The sequence below is a fragment of the Balaenoptera borealis genome (assembly GCF_965194805.1).
Source record: "Balaenoptera borealis genome assembly, chromosome: 19".
NCBI lineage: Eukaryota > Metazoa > Chordata > Mammalia > Artiodactyla > Balaenopteridae > Balaenoptera > Balaenoptera borealis.
This window is the reverse complement of record NC_138878.1, coordinates 13560154-13583000: the sequence shown is the minus strand read 5'-3', so window position 1 is coordinate 13583000 and position 22847 is coordinate 13560154. Positions and strand designations below refer to the sequence as shown.

General features: G+C 41.3%; 1 protein-coding gene and 1 pseudogene across 2 annotated transcripts in view; both read left to right on the top strand.

Moving 5' to 3' along the window:
- Positions 1-7560: 7560 nt before the first annotated feature.
- On the top strand, positions 7561-17970 carry TAT (tyrosine aminotransferase). The gene is made up of 12 exons (XM_082369925.1): positions 7561-7662; positions 8260-8506; positions 8662-8766; positions 10969-11036; positions 11910-12068; positions 12274-12412; positions 12842-12894; positions 13662-13814; positions 14441-14569; positions 14907-14990; positions 16052-16150; positions 16880-17970. Exons 2-12 carry the CDS (start codon positions 8272-8274, stop codon positions 17018-17020), a joined length of 1365 nt encoding a protein of 454 aa, XP_082226051.1. The 5' UTR covers positions 7561-7662; positions 8260-8271; the 3' UTR covers positions 17021-17970.
- A 2010-nt stretch (positions 17971-19980) lies between these two features.
- Positions 19981-22847, top strand: part of LOC309617546 (large ribosomal subunit protein eL31 pseudogene) — a 92467-nt pseudogene continuing 89600 nt past the window's right edge. The window contains exon 1 of the transcript XR_014249819.1: positions 19981-20120. The product of XR_014249819.1 is annotated as a large ribosomal subunit protein eL31 pseudogene (transcript). The remainder of the gene's footprint in view (positions 20121-22847) is intronic.

The window sequence follows — 22847 nt, the reverse complement described above, 5'->3', positions numbered from 1 at the left end:
CTGCCATTCCTTTCCCTCTGGTTTACGTACTATTCACTGCCAACTGGCAAGCAAGTATTGAGTATGGCTGGTAAAGTTACCACGCCAGACCTGAAAGAGGATGTAGAGAAGTATAAGGAATGCTCCCCACCTGGTACCTCCTCAGGGAGCTTACTCTCCACCAGGGGAGTTGAAACATATGCGTTCCTCTGTACCCAACAGATGAGTGATCATTGGGAATGGTTCAGGATGAAAAGTTACAAAGTAACTAATTATAAGCAATAAAAGGCAGGTGAATCCTCCGTGCTTAATCCACACAGTTCATTCGTTATTTTCTTAAAGTTATCCCCAGCGACCTCCATGTTTTTTTTTTTTTCTTTTTACTATTTTACTTTTTTTCTATTTAGGAAAGAAAGGACTGTATTTCTCAACTCACTTGGTCCTCTAAAGTGGGGCAGGGCTTCCCTGGTGGCACAGTGGTTAAGAATCCGCCTGTCAATGCAGGGCACACGGGTTCGAGCCCTGGTCCGAGAAGATCCCACATGCCACGGAGCAACTAAGCCCGTGTGCCACAGCTACTGAGCCCGCGTGCCACAACTACTGAAGACTGCGCACCTAGAGCCGGTGCTCCGCAACAAGAGAAGCCACCGCAATGAGAAGCCCGCACACCGCAACGAAAGAGTAGCGCCTCCTCGCCGCAACTAGAGAAAGCCCGCGCACAGTAACGAAGACCCAATGCAGCCAAAAATAAATAAATAAATAAAATTTATAAAAAATAAAAAAAATAAAAAAATAAAATGGGGCAGACTTGTGTAATGGGATCTGGAGCTGGATGGTGAAACTGGAACTGCAACTCACCACTCACTACTGTGGGACTCGTTTTCATCTGTAAAGTGGAGATGAAACAGGCCCTACTTCTGGGATGGAGATGAGGATTATGAGTTGATTTGGGTAGAGCATATCAAACAGTGCTGGGTATGGGATAGATACCCGGTGAGCATAAACTCTTATGTCTGGGTCGAGAAAAAAAGGGTGTGGAAAGAGATGTATAAAAATGGGAGACCCAGGGTTTTAGGTGATCCCTAAAAAGAAATTCAAAAAAATTTTTACAGTCTTAGAAAGATCACAATATCATGTAAAAAGAGACTCGTGGAATACCAAATTCTGATATATAAAGCCTGTGGATGTACCCCTAGGAAAAAATATATTTCAAAATATTAATTGTGGGCAAGATGGTTAACGGTGGTTATCTCTGGGTGGTGTAACTATTTTTAAAATACTTTCCTATCAGAAAATAGGTAGAAAGTAGAAAGGTGGTTGCCAAGGGCTGTGGGGAGGGGAGAGGGAGAATTAGTGTTTAACGGGTATAGAGTTTCAGATTTGCAAAATGAAAAAGTTCTGGAGATCTGCTGTGCAACAATGTGAATATACTTAACACTGCTGAACTATACACTTAAAAATGATGAAGATGGCAAATTTAATGTTACGTGTTTTTTTACCACACACATAGAAACACTTTTCTATGGCAAACACAATAGTGTTATACTTAAGAACAAACTCAATGCAAGTTTAATTTTTAAGTGAAAGCCTTAATGGCTGGTTGGTGTAGCTTTTAGTGAGTATTTCCACGGTTTACTGGGCCCTGTCTGTCCAGTGAAGGTTACCTGGTGGCAGTTAGGCTCCGTAAGCAGAGTTGGGCCTTCTCTTTTGATTTCCCCCCTCAGCTTTCTATCGAGAGAAAACATGAGCTACAGAAGAAGGGTATTACCAAAACTTGTTTGCTTTGTTTGCTTTTTTTCAGCTACTGAATGAGGGCGTGCCATGGGGATGACCTTCTGATACAGCAGCCCCTGTCCCCTTCACACCCCCTCGGCCCTGCTGGTTCTGCGTCAGCTGCACTATTTGCAGGACCACCTGCCCAAACCCCGTGCTACTCACTGTTCTTTGATCTGTAAACCTGAGTCTGAGCCAGCTGGGTTGAGACAGAGGAGGCTGGGCCAGTGATCTCAGTGCTGCTGTTTTGTTGCCTTGCAGTGGCTTCCTCTGTCTCACCTAAGAAAAAGTTGAGCCCCTGGGCAAGACAGGTGAGGGATGTGAACAGGTAATTCACAACATGAGAAGAGCTAATATTAAATCATGAAAAATGACTGCCCTCACTAAAATAAAAAGGAACAGAAATAACGGCAACCTTTAATATCCTTTTTTCCTATCAATCAATTTGGCAAAGATTTTTGTGGAAAATAATTCCCAGGGTTTGCAAACAATTACTGACAGGAAGGTTATTGGCTATTCTGAAAGGAAGCTGCCAATGCATATCAAGAACTGTAAAATTTTTCATTCTAGAATACAGTATTCCATAAAGGGTTAGGAAGATAGAAGAATTTAGTACAAGATAAAGGTGACATTTCAAATTAATGAGGAGAGACTTTCATTTTTGGTGATATTGAGGTGAGGAAGACCTGGAAGATCTCCAGTTATAAAAATATCTAAAACTGTTGGGTTAAATATAACAAAATACCTAACTGAGCTCCAAAGATAAAAATGGAATGCCCCAGGGGCCAAGCAATGAGAAGGACAGAAAACCAGAGATATAGATGAGCTGACCCTGCTGCCGCCCAGGGGGGATTATCAGTCTGAATAATCTAAGGCTCCCGGTTTATAATGTCGAGGTGGGGACAGGACACCAAGCCTATTGGCTGTGTGTGTGGGAGGGCGAGTTGAACCTGAGTCTCCAGTGTAGCTGGGATCTTTGAAAGTCTAAACCTTGAGTGGCAATAGCTTCTAACATTGAGACAATCTCATCTTTGCCTGACTTAACTCTTGCAAAGGCCAATGTCAAGAGGCGGTCTTAATCCCTGAGATTCTGTCCACCTGGATAACCACTGCTGTAACACTCAGCTGATTCCCTGTGTCACATCTCAAGCAGGATATGTGGTTCTGACAGCTGGTCTGAACTCCAAGAAGTTGTCAAAATAAGACATATTTGTGTTGTCTCTTCTCCCTATAGTCTATTATTTGATCAATTTGCAGGTCTATCAGTGTTTGAAATGTGATTCTTCCTGTAGGAAATTATCCCACAAATTACAGGATATTCATAAAAATTCCCAATCATAAATAATGTGTGTTCAATATGATTTATTTGTAATAGAAAGAAAAAATTGGAAGCTGCCCCATAGCCAACAACAGTGGAATGGTTAACTGAACACTATGTAGCCATTAAAAGGAATTAAGTTGATCTCTATGTACGAAAATGGAAAGAAGGTCCACACAACATATTATTAAGACTTTTTAAAAAGCAAGCTATATAATCATTAGAGAAATGCAAATCAAAACTACAATGAGGTATCACCTCACACCAGTCAGAATGGCCATCATCAAAAAATCTACAAACAATAAATGCTGGAGAGGGTGTGGAGAAAAGGGAACCCTCCTGCACTGTTGGTGGGAATGTAAATTGATACAGCTACTATGGAGAACAGTATGGAGGTTCCTTAAAAAACTAAAAATAGAGCTACCATATGACCCAGCAATCCCACTACTGGACATATACCCTGAGAAAACCATAATTCAAAAAGAGTCATGTACCAAAATGTTCATTGCAGTACTATTTACAGTAGCCAAGACATGGAAGCAACCGAGGTGTCCATAGACAGATGAATGGATAAAGAAGATGTGGCACATATATACAATGGAATATTATTCAGCCATAAAAAGAAACAAAATTGAGTTATTTGTAGTGAGGTGGATGGACCTAGTCTGTCATACAGAGTGAAGTAAGTCAGAAAGAGAAAAACAAATACCGTATGCTAACACATATACATGGAATCTAAAAAAAAAAAAAAGGTTCTAATGAACCTAGAGGCAGGACAGGAATAAAGATTCAGACGTAGAGAATGGACTTGAGGACATGGGGAGGGGGAAGGGTAAGCTGGGACGAAGTGAGAGAGTAGCATTGACATATATACCCTACCAAATGTAAAATAGCTAGCTAGTGGGAAGCAGCCGCATAGCACAGGGAGATCAGCTCAGTGCTTTGTGACCACTTAGAGGGGTGGGATAGGGAGGGTGGGAGGGACACGCAAGAGGGAGGGGATATGGGGTTATACGTATAGATATAGCTGATTCACTTTGTTATACAGCAGAAACTAACACACCATTGTAAAGCAATTATACTCCAATAAAGATGTTAAAAAAAAAGCAAGCTATAGAACATTATTCAATAGAAATGGAATGCAAACCACATAGTAATTTCAAATTTTCTAATAGAAATATTTTTAAATGTCAAAATAAATAGATGAAATTAATTTTAATAGTATACTTTATTTCACTCAATAAATTCAAATATTATTTAAGCATGTAATCAATATAAAACTATTGATGAGATATTTTACATTACAGTATTTATATAAGTCTTTGAAACCTGATGTGTATTTTACACCAACAATACATCTCAATTCAGACAAAGCACATTTCAAGTACTCAATAGCCACTTATGAATAGTGGCTACAATAAGAGACAGTGCAGCTTCAGAATAAACATATAGTATATATATAATTTTGAACAACTCCAAAACCAGGTGTACAATTATTGTGTAGACACTGAAGACACTTGGAAAGATAACCAAGAAATGGCTAAACGGGCTATCTCTATGGAATGGGATTATGGGGTAAGAAGGTATTAAGGGTTTAGTTCATAAACATCTAAATTTGAATTTATTATATGACGATATATTATACTTTAATTATTAGGAGAGTAAAAGTAAAAGCAAAATGTTTATTGTCTTCCATTCAGTAAGTCAATGGATAGTAAAATTTATCTTAAGGAGATAGTAAAGTGTATGAACCGATATTTACATAAAATGATGCTCTTGGCAGCATTTCTTACAATGATAAAAACTAGACTCCACATTATGTCCAACAATAGGAAAATTATTCAGTAAGTTCTGGTACTCCTCTATGATGGACTGTTTTTCATAACATGGGAAAATATTCATGGTATAATTTAAAAATTCACAATGCAAACACTATCCATAATGTGGCCCAGCAGCTCCACCCCAAGGTATCTACCCAGGAGAATTGAAAACATATGTTCACACAAAAACCTGTACACAAATGTTAATAGCAGCATTATTCATAATAGCCAAAAAGTGGAAACAACCCAAATGGCCAGCAGCTGGTGAATGGATGAACAAATGAAGTATATCCACACAATGGACTATTTTCCAGCCATAAAAAAGAATGAAGTACTGATACACACTACAACATGGATGAACTTTGAAAAATATTTGCCAAGTGAAAGAAGTCAGACACAAAAGATAACATATTGTATGATTCCATTTGTATGAAACATCGGGAATAGGCAAATCCATGGAGACAGAAAGTAGATTAGTGGTTGGGGGGACTGGGAGGAGGGAAGTGGGGAGGGACTAGTTCATGGGTATGGAGTTTCTCTCTGGAGCAATGAAAATGTCTTGGAATTAGATGGTGGTGATGGTTGCACAGTGTTGTGAATGAACTAAAAAAATCACTGAATCCTACACTTTGAAATGGTGAAAATGGTGAATTTTATGTTATATAAATTTTATCTCAATTTAAAAAATATGTATATAGAACAAGATCCAAACTTTGTGGGGGAAAAGTAAGACTAATGTATTAAGAGCGGTGGTGGATTATAAATGCTTTTAATTTTTTCTGATTTTCTCCAGCACATACATGTTATATTTTACATGTTATGTTTTAAATGGCGGCAGTGGTGGAATGAAAGCATTTAGGAAAGGGTGGTCTTCTTTCCTGACAAAACCTATGTGCTTTGTAAATAACACCATGTTCTCACTTGGCAACTTAACCAAGGGCAGTCTGTCCAGCCTGTGAAGTATACTTCTTTATTTTTTTTTAAATAAATTTATTTATTTATTTATTTATTTTTGGCTGTGTTGGGTCTTCATTTCTATGCGAGGGCTTTCTCTAGTTGCAGCAAGCGGGGGCCACTCTTCATCGCGGTGCGCAGGCCTCTCACTGTCGCGGCCTCTCTTGTTGCAGAGCACAGGCTCCAGACACGCAGGCTCAGTCGTTGTGGCTCACGGGCCCAGTTGCTCCGTGGCATGTGCGATCTTCCCAGACCAGGGCTCAAACCCGTGTCCCCTGCATTGGCAGGCAGATTCTCAACCACTGCGCCACCAGGGAAGCCCCTATACTTCTTTCTGTACAATGTTTCACTGCATTTAGTAAAACAAGCCATTCACCTATTGCTATAGGGTGCCAAAGAGCAGAGCTGACTTAAGTCTTTCCTTTTCTGTCTTTTTAGATGTTGTAGACATAGCTTTTTGAAACAGAGCAGCCTCGATTACTAGCTCAGGGCTCAGGGCTTCAGAACCTAAATTCTCTTTGACCTGACTGGCTTCCTGCCCTTGCCTGGTGCTTCTGCTTCTCCACTGGTGAGATGAAGTGGTAAATGCTCACTTCACTGGAGAGGGGAAGAGAATGCATTAGGTAAGTCTTTCAAAGCACTAAGAGATAGAAGCACCAGAGAAATAAAAGGTTATTCAACCCCACTGGAGACTCAAATCACCGATAAGCAGCTGGAGAAGACAGAGCTTATGTAACAGCTCTTTGTCTCTCAATAAATAAACAGATAGGATCTGAGCCATGGGGTCACTGAGGCTCCTCTTAACCCTTGGGTGGGTGGTACTTTTCATAGGCTCACAGGAATGCTGAGATCTCTGCTGTGCTTGCTTAGCAAAGTTTTTTATTTAGATCTCACCTGACATCTTATTTTTCCAGTAGCTCCACAACAGGAAAATGAAGGAGAATTCACAATTGCACAGGTTTTGGTTGCCTTGGAGACCGTGTACTTTTAAGATATTTATGGAGGTAAGATATTTATGGAGGGGGCCTTAGTTTACTCTGACTGTGCAGTGTGTTCCTGCTGGAGTAGAACTTTGTGGACTGACAAGGAAAGGAGCCCAAGATGTAGGAAGTAAATAAGCATGCTGCCTGACAAGTTGTAGAGCACGATCTCAGCTGTGTTTTGAAAATACATAAAATTCTGTATCTATGTATCTGTCATCTAATCTATCATCTATCTATCTATCTATCATCTATAGATCAATTGATCTACTATCATTATCTACCTATCTATCATCTATAGATCAATTGATCTACTATCATCTATCCATCTTGGTGAATGGATAGAAATGGCCAAATCATTACCACTGCCTGGCCCTGGGAGTGAGAATGGAACATACAGATAGCAAGACTCTCACTTTTTACTCTATACATTTCTGTACTATTGAAATTTTAATAGGTTGTTCTGTAACAAAAAAGTTTTAATAAAAGTTACCAACTGTAATCCTAACTACCTCTCTGACAGTCCTTTCAAACATCTCACAAAGTACGCGGAAAGAGTTAACACAGAGCGAGTTCAAATTCCTGATTTGGTGGTGTAGGTGGAAGCAGGGTTAGAGGTAAAAAGAAGCAAAAAGTGGGGAGGGGAGGGAAGAGGAGGGCTGGCTGCTCAGTTCTCACCTGAACCAATAGCATGAAAGTTTCAGGCCCAACGCCCATTTGTGGGACTATTTCAAGAGTCAGAGGTTGCATCTGAATTCACTGTCACTGTAACTTGCCAAAGAACTAAGACGACTTCCTGGTTTGGCTACTTGGGAGCTGCTTCTCCTTTACTCAGAAGGTAAAATCTCAAGCTTCAGCTAATCTGGTGATGGTGATTTGGAGTACGCACTTTTTTCTTTGTGGTGTATTGACTTCTTTATCCACAGGACAGTAAGATGCTTATGGAATGGGGCTTTATTTTTACTAATGAAGATATTAACACTAAATTTCTAACAACGTAGAATGGTTCTTCCTGGTTCTTCTTTGTACCGGACAAGACACAGTCTGTTGAAGTGTTAGGGAGACTCTTCCTTGCATGGAACGGAAGGAACACATATGCTTTCATTGTTTAACAGTTCTCATGTCATTTTTCCTTGGTTTCACTGAGAGCGTGGTTAAATTTTCTTGGGGATTACAGCTGCACACAGCGAATCTCACAGTAGGTAAGTATCTGATGGAACACTCTCGGCTAAGATTGTAGAATGGGCTCTTGCTTATTTTCCTTCTCAGGGAAAAGTCTTAAAACTCCCCACATTCATAACAAAGTTACTTTACATGAGAAAGGAGTTTGGAAAGAGATGTCTGGTGAAATCACCCCAATGTTTAGGTCCAACTGTAGCCCCCCCAGGATGATGCCTGTTCTTAGTGTCACAGCGACCCCTTTTTTTCCCCATAGTCTTTGTTAGTGATGGACCCATACCTGATTCAGTTGCACGACCATGGCAACCTCCCCTCAGTGCTGGATGTGCATGTCAACATCCCTGGGAGAAGCTCTGTGCCGGGAAAAATGAAAGGCAGGAAGGCCAGATGGTCCGTGAGGCCCTCGGACATGTCCAACAAAACTTTCAATCCCATCCGGGCCATTGTGGACAGCATGAAGGTGAAGCCAAATCCAAACAAGACCACGATTGCTCTGTCAATTGGTGAGTTGGAGACACTTGACCGAGAGGCAGGCATTGTTCCTCCCACCCCCATCCTCATGGGTTGGTTGGAGAGGATGGAAGTGGAGGGTGGGTCTGAGCACTGGGCATGGAAGATTAACCTCTTGGCGGTTCTTTTTTTTTCCCCCCATGAAAAGGGGACCCTACAGTGTTTGGAAACCTGCCTACAGATCCTGAAGTTACCCAAGCAATAAAAGATGCCCTTGACTCGGGGAAGTATAATGGCTATGCCCCCTCCACCGGTAAATTCCTCCTGAGACTCTAATCTGGTGGCTTCCAAATCTTTAGTGCTCTTCTAATAGGAATAAATTTCTAGCACTCCTCTTTGCTTTCCTGATGCATAATTCCTAAGAAGAAGCCAAGATAAAATGGCTGTTGGATTTGGGGAAAGGAGTCTCAGCATGCTTAACCTCAAGCCATCAAGGTCTTTCTTTCCTGGCTTCCTCTGGCATTATGGCACCTCCCTGCTCTAGGTTCCCATTACATACTTATTTCTCAAATAACACTCCTATTCTCTCATTGCTAATTCTAAATGGAGGCCTTGAGTTTGGCTGCACCTGCTTCTTTACAAAGCCCTCTAGCTCCTAAATTAATTTAATTACTGCCCTGTGTAAATAGCTTCTTGGCTTTATTTCTCCTTCTCTACACATTCAAGGTTTAATTTAATTACGGTCCTAATCACACTCTCAATGTAATTGTGCTTGTTTCAAGGCAAAAACAAAAAACAAAAACAAAAAAACCAAGAACAGCAAAGAATGAGCTGACCTACTGGAGGATAGAAGGTTTGTTTAGGACAGAAAGAAATTATTCTTATTTAGGTTTAACTCTCTCCATCTATTAAACATTTCTATCCTAAATATTTTGGTAAAATAAGTGATTCCTTGACTTTGTTTCAGTGTCGCACATTTCCCCCCGTGTATATGTGCGCATAGAAACATATTCTTAATGCAGAATAAAAATCCAGTTTCATGCTAAAATAGAATTTTAAAAACACTTTAAAGAGATATCAGGGATGTGATTTTTAGGTTGATTATTTACATTTTATGAAGTTTCATAAATAAAAATCAAAACAAAATAAAACCAAAAGTTAAGTTGTAAAAAAAGTTTATACATAATGGAAAAGAATATGAAAAAGAATGTATATATGTATAACTTGAATCACTTTGCTGTACAGCAGAAATTAACACAAGATTGTAAATCAACTATACTTCAATAAAATTTTTAAAAAGTTTATAATGACTTTTATATCCAAAGTATTAGGAAACTGACTTAACCTGAAAACCCAAAACCAAGTCTCCATTTGACAAAATGCAAAGGATATGAACACTTCATGCCAAAGGAAACACAGATAATAATATATATCTAGAAAATACTCTTCTTTATTAGTAGTTAAGGAAGTGCTAATTTGTATAACATCAAGAGACCTATCTCTACCTATTAATTTAACAAACATTAGGAAATATTGCCTCTAGTCTTGGTAACTGAAGACAATCTTTCTGGAGAGCAATTTTGTAAAACATAATAATTTGTATGAAACTGTCTATACTTCAAGCTTGTAAGCCAACATTTGGAACTATTGTATGAGAATATAATTTAAAAGGAAAAAATTTTAATTTCAATATAATTTTTTAAAATTTATTTTAATTTATATTATTTAGTTTTGGCTGTGTTGGGTCTTCCTTGCTGCTCGTGGGCTTTCTCCAGTTGCGGCGAGCGGGGGCCACTCCTCACCGCGGTGGCCCCCTTCCCCCCCCCCACGCGGAGCATGGGCTCCAGGCGCGGGGCCTCAGCAGTTGTGGCACATGGGCTCAGCAGCTGTGGCTTGCAAGCCCCAGAGCACAGGCTCAGCAGTTGTGGCGCATGGGCCCGGCTGCTCTGTAGCACATGGGATCCTCCCGGACCAGGGCTCGAACCCCCGTCCCCTGCACTGGCAGGCAGACTCTCAACACTCCACCACCAGGGAAGTCCCTCAATATAATTGAAAAGGAAAAATACTAATAGGTATACAATACAATGTGAAAAAGTTAAAATGGACCCAAGGTAATGAATTCATTAATTACAAGTTTTCAAAATATATAATACCTGGAAGGGATTTAGGAATAATCTAAATCCTAAATAATCTAATCCTATTTTAGATTATTTAATCTAAATTTTAGATTAAATAATCTAAAATAAAATAAAACATAATCACAGTAACCAAGATGCCGCAGAGTATTTTATAGTTTGGGGAACTCTTTTTGTTATTATTTATACATTTGTGCTCATTATAAAAGTGTAAGATATAAAGTTAATCTCCTTTATCTATAGTGACAGAGAGTTAAACTAAATTGTATGTGCTCTGAGCTGGGGCAGCAGGTAGCCTCGAAGCCCTGTTGACTTAAGGGCAAAGCTGTCAGCTGAGGGATGAAAACTTCCAGCTTCCTCACTCTGCTCTGTTCTCTCAGGCTACTTATCGAGTCGGGAGGAGGTTGCTTCTTATTACCGCTGCCCCGGGGCACCCCTGGAAGCTAAGGTGAGCCCTAGACGAGGCACCAGCTTGGGAACAATATCGGGCAACCTCTACCCTTTTCCTTGTTTCTGTTCCATGAGGAGTAAGGGTTTCAAGTGGAAAAAAAACTAAGGATAATTTCCCTTTGGCAATTCGAGGACTTTTCATACGGGAAGGCCACTAATCAGTGATTATATTTAATGTCATTATAGTATGATAATAACGTTGCATACAACTCATATAGTGTCTGTCTCAAGGAGGCTTAAAGGACTCGGAGGTCACCCTATATTTGATTCTCTGCAGAAGATCATTGAAAAACAATAATTCATAAACATCAAATAATTGAAATTTTTCATTTTACCAATAGGATCTTTTATTAATCTGTAGCTTCCTTCACTGCCCTTAAGGTCACTTAGACGGGAAGATCGAGGTTCCATGGCATACTGGATTGATGGCAGGGCCAAGTTTAAATGCTACCCTCTGCTCTGTTGTCCACTGGATGGGGGTCAATATTTCTTAACATTAAGAGGTGCCCTATATCTGTCTTTCAGAAGAGAGTCAGGTTTCAAATCTCTGGTCAAAAGTCAATAAATAACCAGGTGAAAAAAGTCCAAGGTCATAATGATCTCTCGTGGAGGTCTGCTGAGTCACAGCCAACCCGTCCTTTTTTAAGTGATTTATTTCTCTCAAGTGGCCAACATTTTCAACAACTTTTAGATATGCACATATATAAACATATTCACTTCTTTCAATTTTGGCTTTGTACAGTCCCCACTACTTTACATAGAGTTTGTAAAAATAAGGTTTTTTTTGCTTCCCACTCATTCATCTGATAACCTCTTTTCTCCTGTTGCTGTTGGAACCCCTAACAAAATGAAACTTTTCTATTCTTCACAGGATGTCATTCTAACAAGTGGCTGCAGTCAGGCTATTGAACTTTGTTTAGCTGTGCTGGCCAACCCAGGGCAAAACATCCTAGTTCCCAGACCTGGCTTCTCTCTCTACAGGACTCTGGCTGAATCTATGGGAATCGAGGTCAAAGCCTACAATTTATTGGTAAATGACTTTTAAATTTTAGACACAAGAGCTCAATTACTACTTCATAAAAATATAGGACCATTATCTTAGCAGAGAAAGATCTGGAAGTGGGTGGTCGAGGCCACAGACACATTTTGTTATTTACATTATACCTTTGAGTGAAGTGAGTAGTCCTCCTACATTTTTCAGAATCATCTTAGTCTCCCCCTTCTTTCCTCCCCAGCCAGAGAAGTTTTGGGAAATTGACCTGAAACAACTGGAATCTCTGATTGATGAAAAGACAGCTTGTCTCGTTGTCAATAATCCATCAAACCCTTGTGGGTCAGTGTTCAGTAGAAGTCATCTCCAGAAAATTTTGGCAGGTAAGTCCAGCAGACTTCACTTGACAGGGGAGAAGATGGGGATGGAATCCTTCAGCTGTTTCATGGAACGAGAAAGGAGTCCTTCACTAAGTTCCAAGCCTAGGATGGAGGTGGGAGGGCTCCACTGGGATCCCTAGTGAGTGGTGTGCCCCTGGAAAGGTAGGAATTTCCTGAAAGAAGGAGAAAAAGAGGAAATACTTGCCTCTTCACCACTCCCATCACGTGGAAGAGAGGGTTTGAAATATCTAGTTAATTAAAGAGCAAATTTAGGCTCTGTACCCTGGAAGAGTGTAAGAAGAGTTTATAGTTCTTAAAGAGGAAGATGAAACAGACAAACATGAAATGCAAAGTATAATAAGCCCAGGTAAATATTAAATGCTAAGGCAATTCACATTAAAAATGATTTCAGCATGTTTCTCTTATTTTCAGTGGCTGCAAGGCAGTGTGTCCCCATCTTAGCTGATGAGATCTATGGAGACATGGTGAGTCTTGGGTAGGATGCATCACTTCCATACTCTCAATCCCAAGTTATCTCATGGCACCTTTAGATGTGGCACCTAGAATAATCAGAAGCATATCCTAATCATTTCAGTACAGCACTAATCAGTATCCCTGCGCTCTAAACAGATATACAGATAACTACCCCTTAGCCAGTTTTCCAAAATCCAAAAAGCTACAAAAATCCAAAGATTTTTGGAATTCATTTGGTGGCAAAACCTGACTTGGCCTGATATAAAGATATTTGTAAATCTTTATTTATCTCACTTATGGCTCTATATAAGAGGGTAAGGAAAGGGGCAGAACAGTTACTCTGCTTGATAAGGAGTGCTGTCCCAGATTGCCCTGCGGCTGTTATATAATATATGGTACATGTGCTCTATAACCTTTCTAAAATCCAAACAATTCTACATTTTGCAACATACTTGAGCCCAGGAATTTCACATAAGGGATTATGGACCCATCTATTATTGTGAAATCTGTAACTCCAACGGTCATTCATTCCCTAGAGCCAAGGGCTGGGGTCAGTTTCCTCATTTTAGGCTTCCTTTAATCTAGACTAGATACTGGGTTAAATGTTTTTGGATAGTCCCCTCTGAAGGCTCTTGAGATCCCAATCACGCTTCAGGGTAGGAATGAGCCCGTAAATCTGAGACCCTGTCCCTAGTGATATAAGGAAAATTTTGCGAGGCATGGGATTTGGAGGAAAGTAAACCAGAAGACAACTGTAACAAGCACCTCTTCTCCTCAGGTGTTTTCAGATTCCAAATTTGAACCTCTAGCCACCCTCAGCAGCAACGTCCCCATCCTGTCCTGTGGGGGGCTGGCCAAGCGCTGGCTTGTTCCTGGCTGGAGGATGGGCTGGATCCTCATCCATGACCGAAGAGATATTTTTGGCAATGAGGTGAGAGCAATGTGGTGAAATAGTATGTCTAATTTAGGGGTGATTATATGTATATATATATTTTTCTAAATATTTGTTTATTTATTTATTTACTTTGCATGCACAGTGGTAAGGAGGGAGTTTTTTTCTTTCTTTTTGGCCCTGTAGTTCCGTGTGCCTGGAAAGACGCTGGATAAAGACAGTACTAGTTATTCCTCTCCAAAACTCAGTTTTTCTATCTTGGTGAGGAAGTTCCATCTACCTCCAATTTTAGTACCACAAAAAAGGAAACAATAGCAGTAATGATACCTAATATTGTTTGTGGGATTACAATGTGCCAGTGCTTTATGTACTTTATTTCAATTTAATTCTCCTAACAACCCTGTGAGGCCAGTATTAGTATTACCTTCATTTTACAGGTGAGAAATATGAGACACAGAGAAGTTGTATAATTTGCCCAGAGTCACACAGCCAGTGCATGGCAGAGCTGGGCTACAAACCTAGGTGGTCTGATCTAAGAATGACACTAGGCACCATCACTTCTCCAGAGATTAAAAACTTGATAGAAAGAATTGGCAGAACAAGGATCTCCACAGTGGAGATGCTTAAGAAAGGCTAAATAATGTGTTTGCTGGGGGGGCTTTTAGATCCGAGATGGGCTGGTGAAGCTGAGTCAGCGGATCCTGGGACCCTGCACCCTTGTCCAGGGAGCTCTGAAAAGCATCCTGCATCGCACCCCTCAAGAGTTCTACCACAACACTCTAAGCTTCCTCAAGGTAAGGGCAGCCCATGACTTTCCACTTTGGGAGACAAGGAACACCACCAGTGGAATTCGGAATAATGGCTCCTCATTTCTGGAGCAATGCTCCATTATGGGGCTTCCAAACCAGGAGGTGGCATCAGTGTAAATATCTACCCATACATTTCTCTAACCTCTGGCAATCCACCCTGCTCCTGGCCAAAAGCTTCAAGTGGCAGAGTTTTTATCTTGTTACCCCTTATGCCAGGAGAGCAAACTTAGGTTCTCTGCCTTTGATGTGGGCTCTCCTTTTAATGACTTGGTTTTTCTTTTGCTTAACTTTTCATTCTTGACGTCTCTGTCTCCTCTCGTAGTCCAATGCGGATCTCTGCTATGGGGCGTTGGCTGCCATCCCTGGACTCCGGCCCATCCGCCCTTCTGGGGCCATGTACCTCATGGTGAGTATGTGGGTGGCAGGCAGTTGGTGGTAGGCGGGGGAAGCCAGTCTGCAGGGCTCACGAAGACAACCACATGGGCTCCTGAGCCAGTCAGTTTAGGAACTGCCTTGTTCTGAATTGTTCCATTGATGTGGTTTAACCTCAGTGCTAAAAAAAAGAAAAAAGAAGAAAAAGAAAAAAACTCTTAAAATGACTTAATTCTTCATACAGAGAATCATTTTATATGTAGATACAGGGATGACATAAGACACAAATAAGAGGCTTTCCACACTACTGTAATTCTCACCTGGGAGAGATCTGGTTCCCTAGGAATGTTTGGGGATATATAGGAATTTTGTTTGTTTTCAGAAAGACTGTTTGGGGTGCTATTGGCATTTTGTGGGCCAGGGATGCTAAATATTTTTCAATGGGCAGGGTAGTTCCATGTAATCAAGAATAGCCTGGCCCATAATGGTAATAGCGCCTTTTTAAAAACAAATAATTAATTAATTAATGTATTTTTGGCTGCGTTGGGTCTTCGTTGCTGCGCGCGGGCTTTTTCTCCAGTTGCGGCGGACGGGGCTACTCTTCCTTGTGGTGCACGGTCTTCTCATTGCGGTGGCTTCTCTTGTAGCGGAGCACGGGTTCTAGGCGCGCGGGCTTCAGTAGTTGTGGCTCACAGGCTCAGTAGTTGTGGCACACGGGCTTAGTTGCTCCGCGGCATGTGGGATCTTCCCGGACCAGGGCTCGAACCCGTGTCCCCTGCTTTGGCAGGTTGATTCTTAACCACTGCGCCACCAGGGAAGTCCCAATAGTGCCTTTTTTGAGAAACACTGGCATCCTATTTCCAGCTTTCATTTATCAGCATCCAAGAAGGAACCCTTCAGTAAACTAAAACATTAATATAAATATATCTTCTCTTCTCTATGAAAAATTCTGTGAGTTCATAGAGCAAGAACTCTTAGTTATCAGCAGTGGAGTTCCAAAATGTTTTTTAGAGCAGTCCCTACCTTAATTTGTGGCATAGGGAGTTGGCCTGTTTTCCCTCCTGATAAATTTGCATCTCCCTGTTATTGGTATAGGTTGGAATTGAGATGGAACATTTCCCAGAATTTGAGAATGATGTGGAATTCACTGAGCAGTTATTTGCTGAGCAATCCGTCCACTGCCTCCCGGCAACAGTGAGTGCTTATGTCTATCAGGACACTCTCAACGGTTTCTAGAGCCTTAGGAACTCTCCCTGAGCTGGTCTTTAGCCTGACTTTTTCTCCCCCAACAAAGTGTACTGTCGGCCTTCATATACACAGGTTCCTCATCCAAGGATTCAACCAACTGTGGATGGAAAAATATGCGGGGAAAAAAATCCCAGAAAGTTCCAAAAAGCAAAACTTGAATTTGCTGCAGACTGGCAACTATTTACATAGCATTTACATTGTATTAGGTATTATAAGTAACCTAAAGACAATTTAAAGTACACAGGAAGATGTATGTAGGTTATGCAAATACTACGCCATTTTATATGTGGGACTTGAGCATCCTCGGATTTTGGTACTCTCGAAGGTTCTGGAACCAACCCTCCATGGATACCGAGGGACTACTGTATTCTCTTTTGAAAAGATTCAAACTGATGGGTCTCATGACTTCTATTTAAAATTTGTTTCTCCCCCATCCAGGAAGAAAAATTGTGGTTGAACATTCTAGGTGAGAGGAAACCAAGCTTGTCCCACAACTTCCTTTTAAGATAAATTAACTCAGTTACTGGCTTAGCACTCCAGTGGTAGGAATTGAGTGAAACGATAGCCCTGGGTAAATGGCATCACTGCTTCTTGCTGATTAGGGCCCTGGCCATGTTAGGGTGGTCCAGTCCCTGATTCAATTGCTCTGAGAATAACAGGCTTTTATTTTTGCAGTGCTTCGAGTACCCAAATTTCTTCCGGGTGGTAATCACAATCCCCGAAGTGATGATGCTGGAGGCCTGCAGCCGGATCCAGGAGTTCTGTGAGCAGCACTACCATTGTGCTGAAGGGAGCCAGGAGGAGTGTGACAAATAGGATGGAGTCCGTTCTCCTGAGTACGTGTCCCATCCGGCTGGGGAGAGCGGGACTGAGCCCTGCTGCTCCTCAGGTGCCCCTGCTGGGAGAGGGGCCTCGCAAATACCGCGACAAGGGCTCAGAATTGCTCCAGCTTTCCCCCAGCTATATCCACACACACACTCTGAACCCCAGATTTCATCTCACTCTGCTCTGCTGGAGTGACTCACTAATTCATTAATCCACCCGTATGACTTCCATCAATCCATCCTCCCATATGACTTCCTCCTTTTAGCTTGAGAGTACCAGGTGAACAAAGTTACCCAGGAAACAGTAGAGACAGGAAAATTAAGAACTCAGGATTAGAGAATCAAACGATTGAGGGAACTCGTGCCCCCAACCATTTCCTCTTACTCTAAGTAAGAACGCATTCTCTTCAGTCAGGTCTGAAGCCCAACTCTGTCATTGGCTCACTTCAGGTATACCTCACTGTATGCAATAATGCTATAATGAAAGAAGTTGGGGACACATGTATTTGGTTAATTCTAAACACATTAGGAAAGCTTGCCAATTTGAAGGATCACTTACAGAAACTTTTCGTTGATTTTTTTTTTTTTGTAGAGAATTATTTTGTGATACAGAGAAATTTAATTGATAGAGTTTCTAAATGTAGATATATGTGTATCAGGCTTTCTTAAAATGAGGGCACCTCTGTACTAAAAAAAGGAGGAATCAGAGGACCTTCCAGGAACGCTGCTGTGTAAGGGCCAGAATTTTCTTCACTTGTCATTGTTATAGAATCATTATTACTTTTGCTGTAACATTGATATTGATTTATTGATATATATGTTATATTACCTTTTCATATGTTTTCTAAGAAACATTTATATTGAAAAGATCTTTTATTTTGCCAAGGGCATAAATTATTGTTTTCCTTTTTCTTTTTTTTTAAAAATAAATTTTACTAAGTATTCTCTTCTGTGATGTCATTTTTCTCCTCTGTGGGGAATTTCTATCCTCAGGTACTGCTTATTGCTCAGTCTGATTGATTTATTACCCACTAGGTTTCATTTATTCCTTTGTAGATGTACTGACATTTGGAGTCACTTAAGAAACACTATTCCTAAAATATTTTATTTGGGAGCTCAACTTCTTGCTTGTACTTACAAACAAGACAAACTAAGAAGCAACATTATAAACCCCTGGCCTCTGACTTCACACTTTCAGCTTTTGGGATCCCCACTCTCCAAATTCCTACACTTGTCTAGATCTACTAACCACTCACTGGGTAACAAGTTGAACTGGTTCAGCTAACCAAGAGAATGAGGTGTGTCTGGTGTGCTCATCTTTCAGTATGAGCTTTTTGTCTGCAAGTCCTCTTAAGCACAGTTGCCTAATTTTTTCCTAACCATTTCCCTTGGAGGAGGGAGCCTGAAGTTATTTTGCAAGGTTAGGGGCAGTAATATACCATAATCAATCTGAAAATTCTTCACTAAGGGATGTTTTCCTTACCTAGAATAGGAACTTCAAGTCTCAACTCTGCCAACCACACCCAATTAATTTCCTTTACAAAAATAAACATCAAACATCCCCTTCCCATCTATGTCGGACTTCGGTGAACTAAAATTTACCCTTCAATTTTCTTCAGCAAAACCAAGAGGAATATACAATGATAGAGATGAAAAACATTTGTTTCCTGTATGCCATTCCTGCCGATTTTTCGAAAATTCCTGGCTCCTCTTTTCCTGTACTTCTGGCCCCAACTCCCAAGGATATCTGTCCAGAAATAAACAGGAAGACTTAGTGGTTTACACAAAACGTTTTATCTTCACACGTATGTATAATTCTATCCAGCATTACTGAATCTAGACAGACTTCTTAAATTTCCAAATTTCCTTGATATCTACCATTTTGGTAAGGGAGTCAAATGAACATTCAAAGATTTAAAAAACAAAACGGGGACTTCCCTGGTGGTGCAGTGGTTAAGAATCCACCTGCCAATGCAGGGGACATGGGTTCCAGCCCTGGTCCGGGAAGATCCCACATGCCGCAGAGCAACTAAGCCTATGCACTGCAACTACTGAGCCTGCGATCTAGGGGCCTTGCCCTAGAGCCCGCGAGCCGCAATTACTGAAGCCCGCCCGCCTAGGGCCCGTGCTCCGCAACAAGAGACGCCACCACATGAGAAGCCCGTGCACCACAGTGAAGAGTAGCCCCTGCTCGCCACAACTAGAGAAAGCCCCTGCGCAGCAACAAAGACCCAACGCAGACAAAAATATATAAATAAATAATTTTTAAAAATAAACAAAACAAAAAATACATGCACATTGGACATATTTCAAACGATGCAAAAAAATAAAACACTCATGCCAGTCCTTCAGCACCTTTTCTTCTCCCCTGAGGTAATCACAGTAGCACTTGCTGATCCATTCTTCGAGATTATTCTGTGTACACATAAATGTTTTTGTGTGTGAATTTTTCCTTTTTTTTCCCCCTTTCTTCACAGTAACTATTACTCAACTTTTAAATTCAGCTTCTATGGAAGTCTAAGGAGGGATGACATTTCTGTCCATCATATCCTGGGTGATTCTGGATAAAAAAAGGACCCCCTGGTCGGGGCTGCTTCCGAACAAGATTAAAATTCCCAAGAGACAATTCCCAGCTGCTTCGCGGAGGGCGGCAGCAGGATGGTGGCTTCCGAGCGTCCCAGGATAAAACAAAGGATGCTTTAAAAGGTCAGAGACAAGGGCTCGCAGCTGTGAATTCACCTGTCTAACCCAAGCATCGCCTACGCGATTAACTGGCGAGTTACCACTGACCCGGTACCACACACCGTCCCACTCTAGTCCCTAGCAGTCACCAACGACTCAACCCTGCTCTGGGTGACCGTGTTGGAAGAGGAGGGGGTCGGGGGATGGAGGGGTGGGGGAGTTGGGGTGGGGTAGAGGGCGGGAAAGAACCCACGGCTGCGCAGACTCAGATGCGAGGGAGGGCATCGCACTACTCAGGGCGCATGCGCAGTCGTGGGACTACGAGACGCCGCTCTGGGCGCAGGCGCAGAAGCTGAGGCGCCGGCGAGGTTGCGAATCTCTAGTTGGAGCGATTATCTTTTCTCCGGAGGGTTGGTTTTGTCTCCTACTTCAGCCTATTTCTCGGACCCGCGCCTTTTTGAGAGATTCCCTTCCTCCTTTGCCCCCTTTTCGGGCCACATCAGGCGGGAGGCTTCCAGAAAGTCGACAAGTCATCTTTAGGTATTGTAAACACCTGTTAACCTTTTCCTGGCTGTGGGCGGGTGCCAGTAAGTCCCATAAGTTGTGAAACAGAAGCAGAAGTTCCCAGGAGCTGTTGTCAGTTTTCAAAAGTATTGTCCCTGGAAATTTTCTTAAAAGAATCGTATCCTCCACGGTCCCGAGTGCATGGCATATATATTTGGATTTCTGCTGAGCCAGAAAGGTGAATCCTCCGCTGTGCTTCACGCACACCACACTTTACTGTGCAGGAGGGCCTGTATTTTAAGTACTCTAAAGGTTGAAGTATTGAATCTGTTGGAGAAGTGAATTCCCGGTACATCTTATTCATACTCTTATTTACTCTAAACAGTTTGTGTGTGTTTACAAACGGGTTTCATAACGGTGTCATAGAAACCTCAAATCTGGATGCTCTCTATGGGTCAGATTGTTGCACAGCACCTTCCAAAGAAACAGTCACTTCCAGACACTCCAGTTGAAGTGTATTATGTAGGAAGCAGGTGATGCTAATTCTGCGAAGAAAACAGTCTGCAAACTAGCAAGTGTGTCTTAATTTTTGTCAGTGTTTCAAGCATAGAAAAGAATTCTTGCTCCTTGAGACATTTACTCATTTGAAAATTGAAATGCAAAGTACATTATGAAATTCAAAGTACACTATCCCGTGTTTAAAAAATAAAGCCACAGGGAGTTCTTGCTTTGTCAGCACATATACTAAAATTGGAACAATACAGAGAAGATGAGCATAGTACTAGCAATCCAAATACAACAGTGCATTAAAAAGATTATGTACCATGACCAAGTGGGATTTTTTGTTTTATAAATTTATTTATTTTTGGCTGCGTTGGGTCTTCGTTGCTGCGCGCGGGCTTCTCATTGCAGTGGCTTCTTTTGTTGCGGATCACGGGCCCTAAGTGCGTGGGCTTCTGTAGTTGTGGCACGCAGGCTCAGAAGTTGTGGCTCACGGGCTCTAGGGCGCAGGCTCAGTAGCTGTGGCACACAGGTTTAGTTGCTCCGCGGCATGTGGGATCTTCCCGGACCAGGGCTCGAACCTGTGTCCCCTGCATTGGCAGGCGGATTCTTAACCACTGCACCACCAGGGAAGCCCTGACCAAGTGGGATTTATTCCTGGAATATGAGAATGGTTCAACAAATGAAAAAAAAATCAGTCAGTGTTAATACACCTCAATAACAGAATGAAGGACAAAAACGACCTGGTCATCTCAATGATGCTAACAAAATATTTGACAAGATTCTACACCTTTTTATGATAAAAACACTCAAACTAGAAATAGAAGGAAACTACCACAACATAATAAAGGCCATCTATGGGGACTTTCCTAGTGGCTTGAGAATCTGCCTCCCAATGCAGGGGACACGGGTTCGAGCCCTGGTCCGGGAAGATCCCACATGCCGCGGAGCAACTAAGCCCGTGCGCCACAACTACTGAGCCCGTGTGCCACAACTATTGAAGCCCACATGCCTAGAGCCTGTGCTCCTCAACGGGAGAAGCCACCGCAATGAGAAGCCCACGCACCGCAATGAAGAGTAGCCCCCGCTCACCACAACTAGAGAAAGCCCGTGAGCAGCAATGAAGACCCAACACAGCCAAAAATAAATAAACAAATAAATTTATTTTAAAAAAAGAAAAAAGCCATCTATGAAAAGCCCAAAGCTAATATATTCAATGGTGAAAGACTAAAAGCTTTTCCAAGGGTGCCTATTCTTGCCAATTCTATTCAACATAGTATTGGAAGTCCTAGACAGAGCAAATAGACAAGAAAAATAAATAAAAGGTGTCCAAGTTAGAAAGGAAGAAGTAAAATTATCTCTGTTCTTAGATGACGTGATCTTTTATATAGAACCCCCTGAAGATTATGGGCGCCCACACACGCAAACCGGTTATAACTGGTAACCAAATGTAGCAAAATTGCAGGATACAAAATCAGCATGCAAAAATCAGTTGTGTTTCTATACACTAACAGTGAACAATCTGAAAAGGACATTAAGAAAACAATTTCATTTACAGTAGCATCAAAGAGAATAAAATACTTGGGAATAGATCTAAATGAGGAAGTGAAAGGTGAAAAGATGCACAACATCGCTAATCACCAGAGAAAAGCAAAAAACAAACAAACAAAAATTGTGTTGGAGAGAATGTGGAAAAATTGGAACCCTTGTGCACTGTTGGTGAGAATGTAAAATGGTGCAACCACCATGGAAAACAGTATGGCAGTTAGTCAAAAAATTAAATACTGAATTACCATATGATCAAGCAATACTGCTGGGTATATATCCAAAAGAATTGAAAGCAGGGTCTCAGAGAGATATTCGTACATCCATGTTCATAGCAGCATTATTCACTATAGCCAAGAGGTGGAAGCAACCCAAATATTCACTGATGGATGAATGGATAAACAAAATATGGAATGCTATGCAACCCTAGAAAGGAAGGAAATACTTTAACATGGCTGAACCTTGAGGAAATTATGTTATGAAATAAGCCAGTCATGAAATGATACTGTATGATTCCACTTATATGAGGTATCTAAATTAACCAAACTCATAGAAACAGAAAAAAATTACTAGGGGCTGGGGGTAAG

Excerpts from the sequence above, each read along its gene's own strand:
- TAT (XM_082369925.1), top strand. The coding sequence starts at position 8,272 with ATGGACCCATACCTGATTCAGTTGCACGACCATGGCAACCTCCCCTCA. Across the intron at positions 11,037-11,909 it reads GGGCACCCCTGGAAGCTAAG|GATGTCATTCTAACAAGTGG; the intron begins GTGAGCCCTAGA and ends TATTCTTCACAG. Across the intron at positions 16,151-16,879 it reads TCCACTGCCTCCCGGCAACA|TGCTTCGAGTACCCAAATTT; the intron begins GTGAGTGCTTAT and ends TTATTTTTGCAG.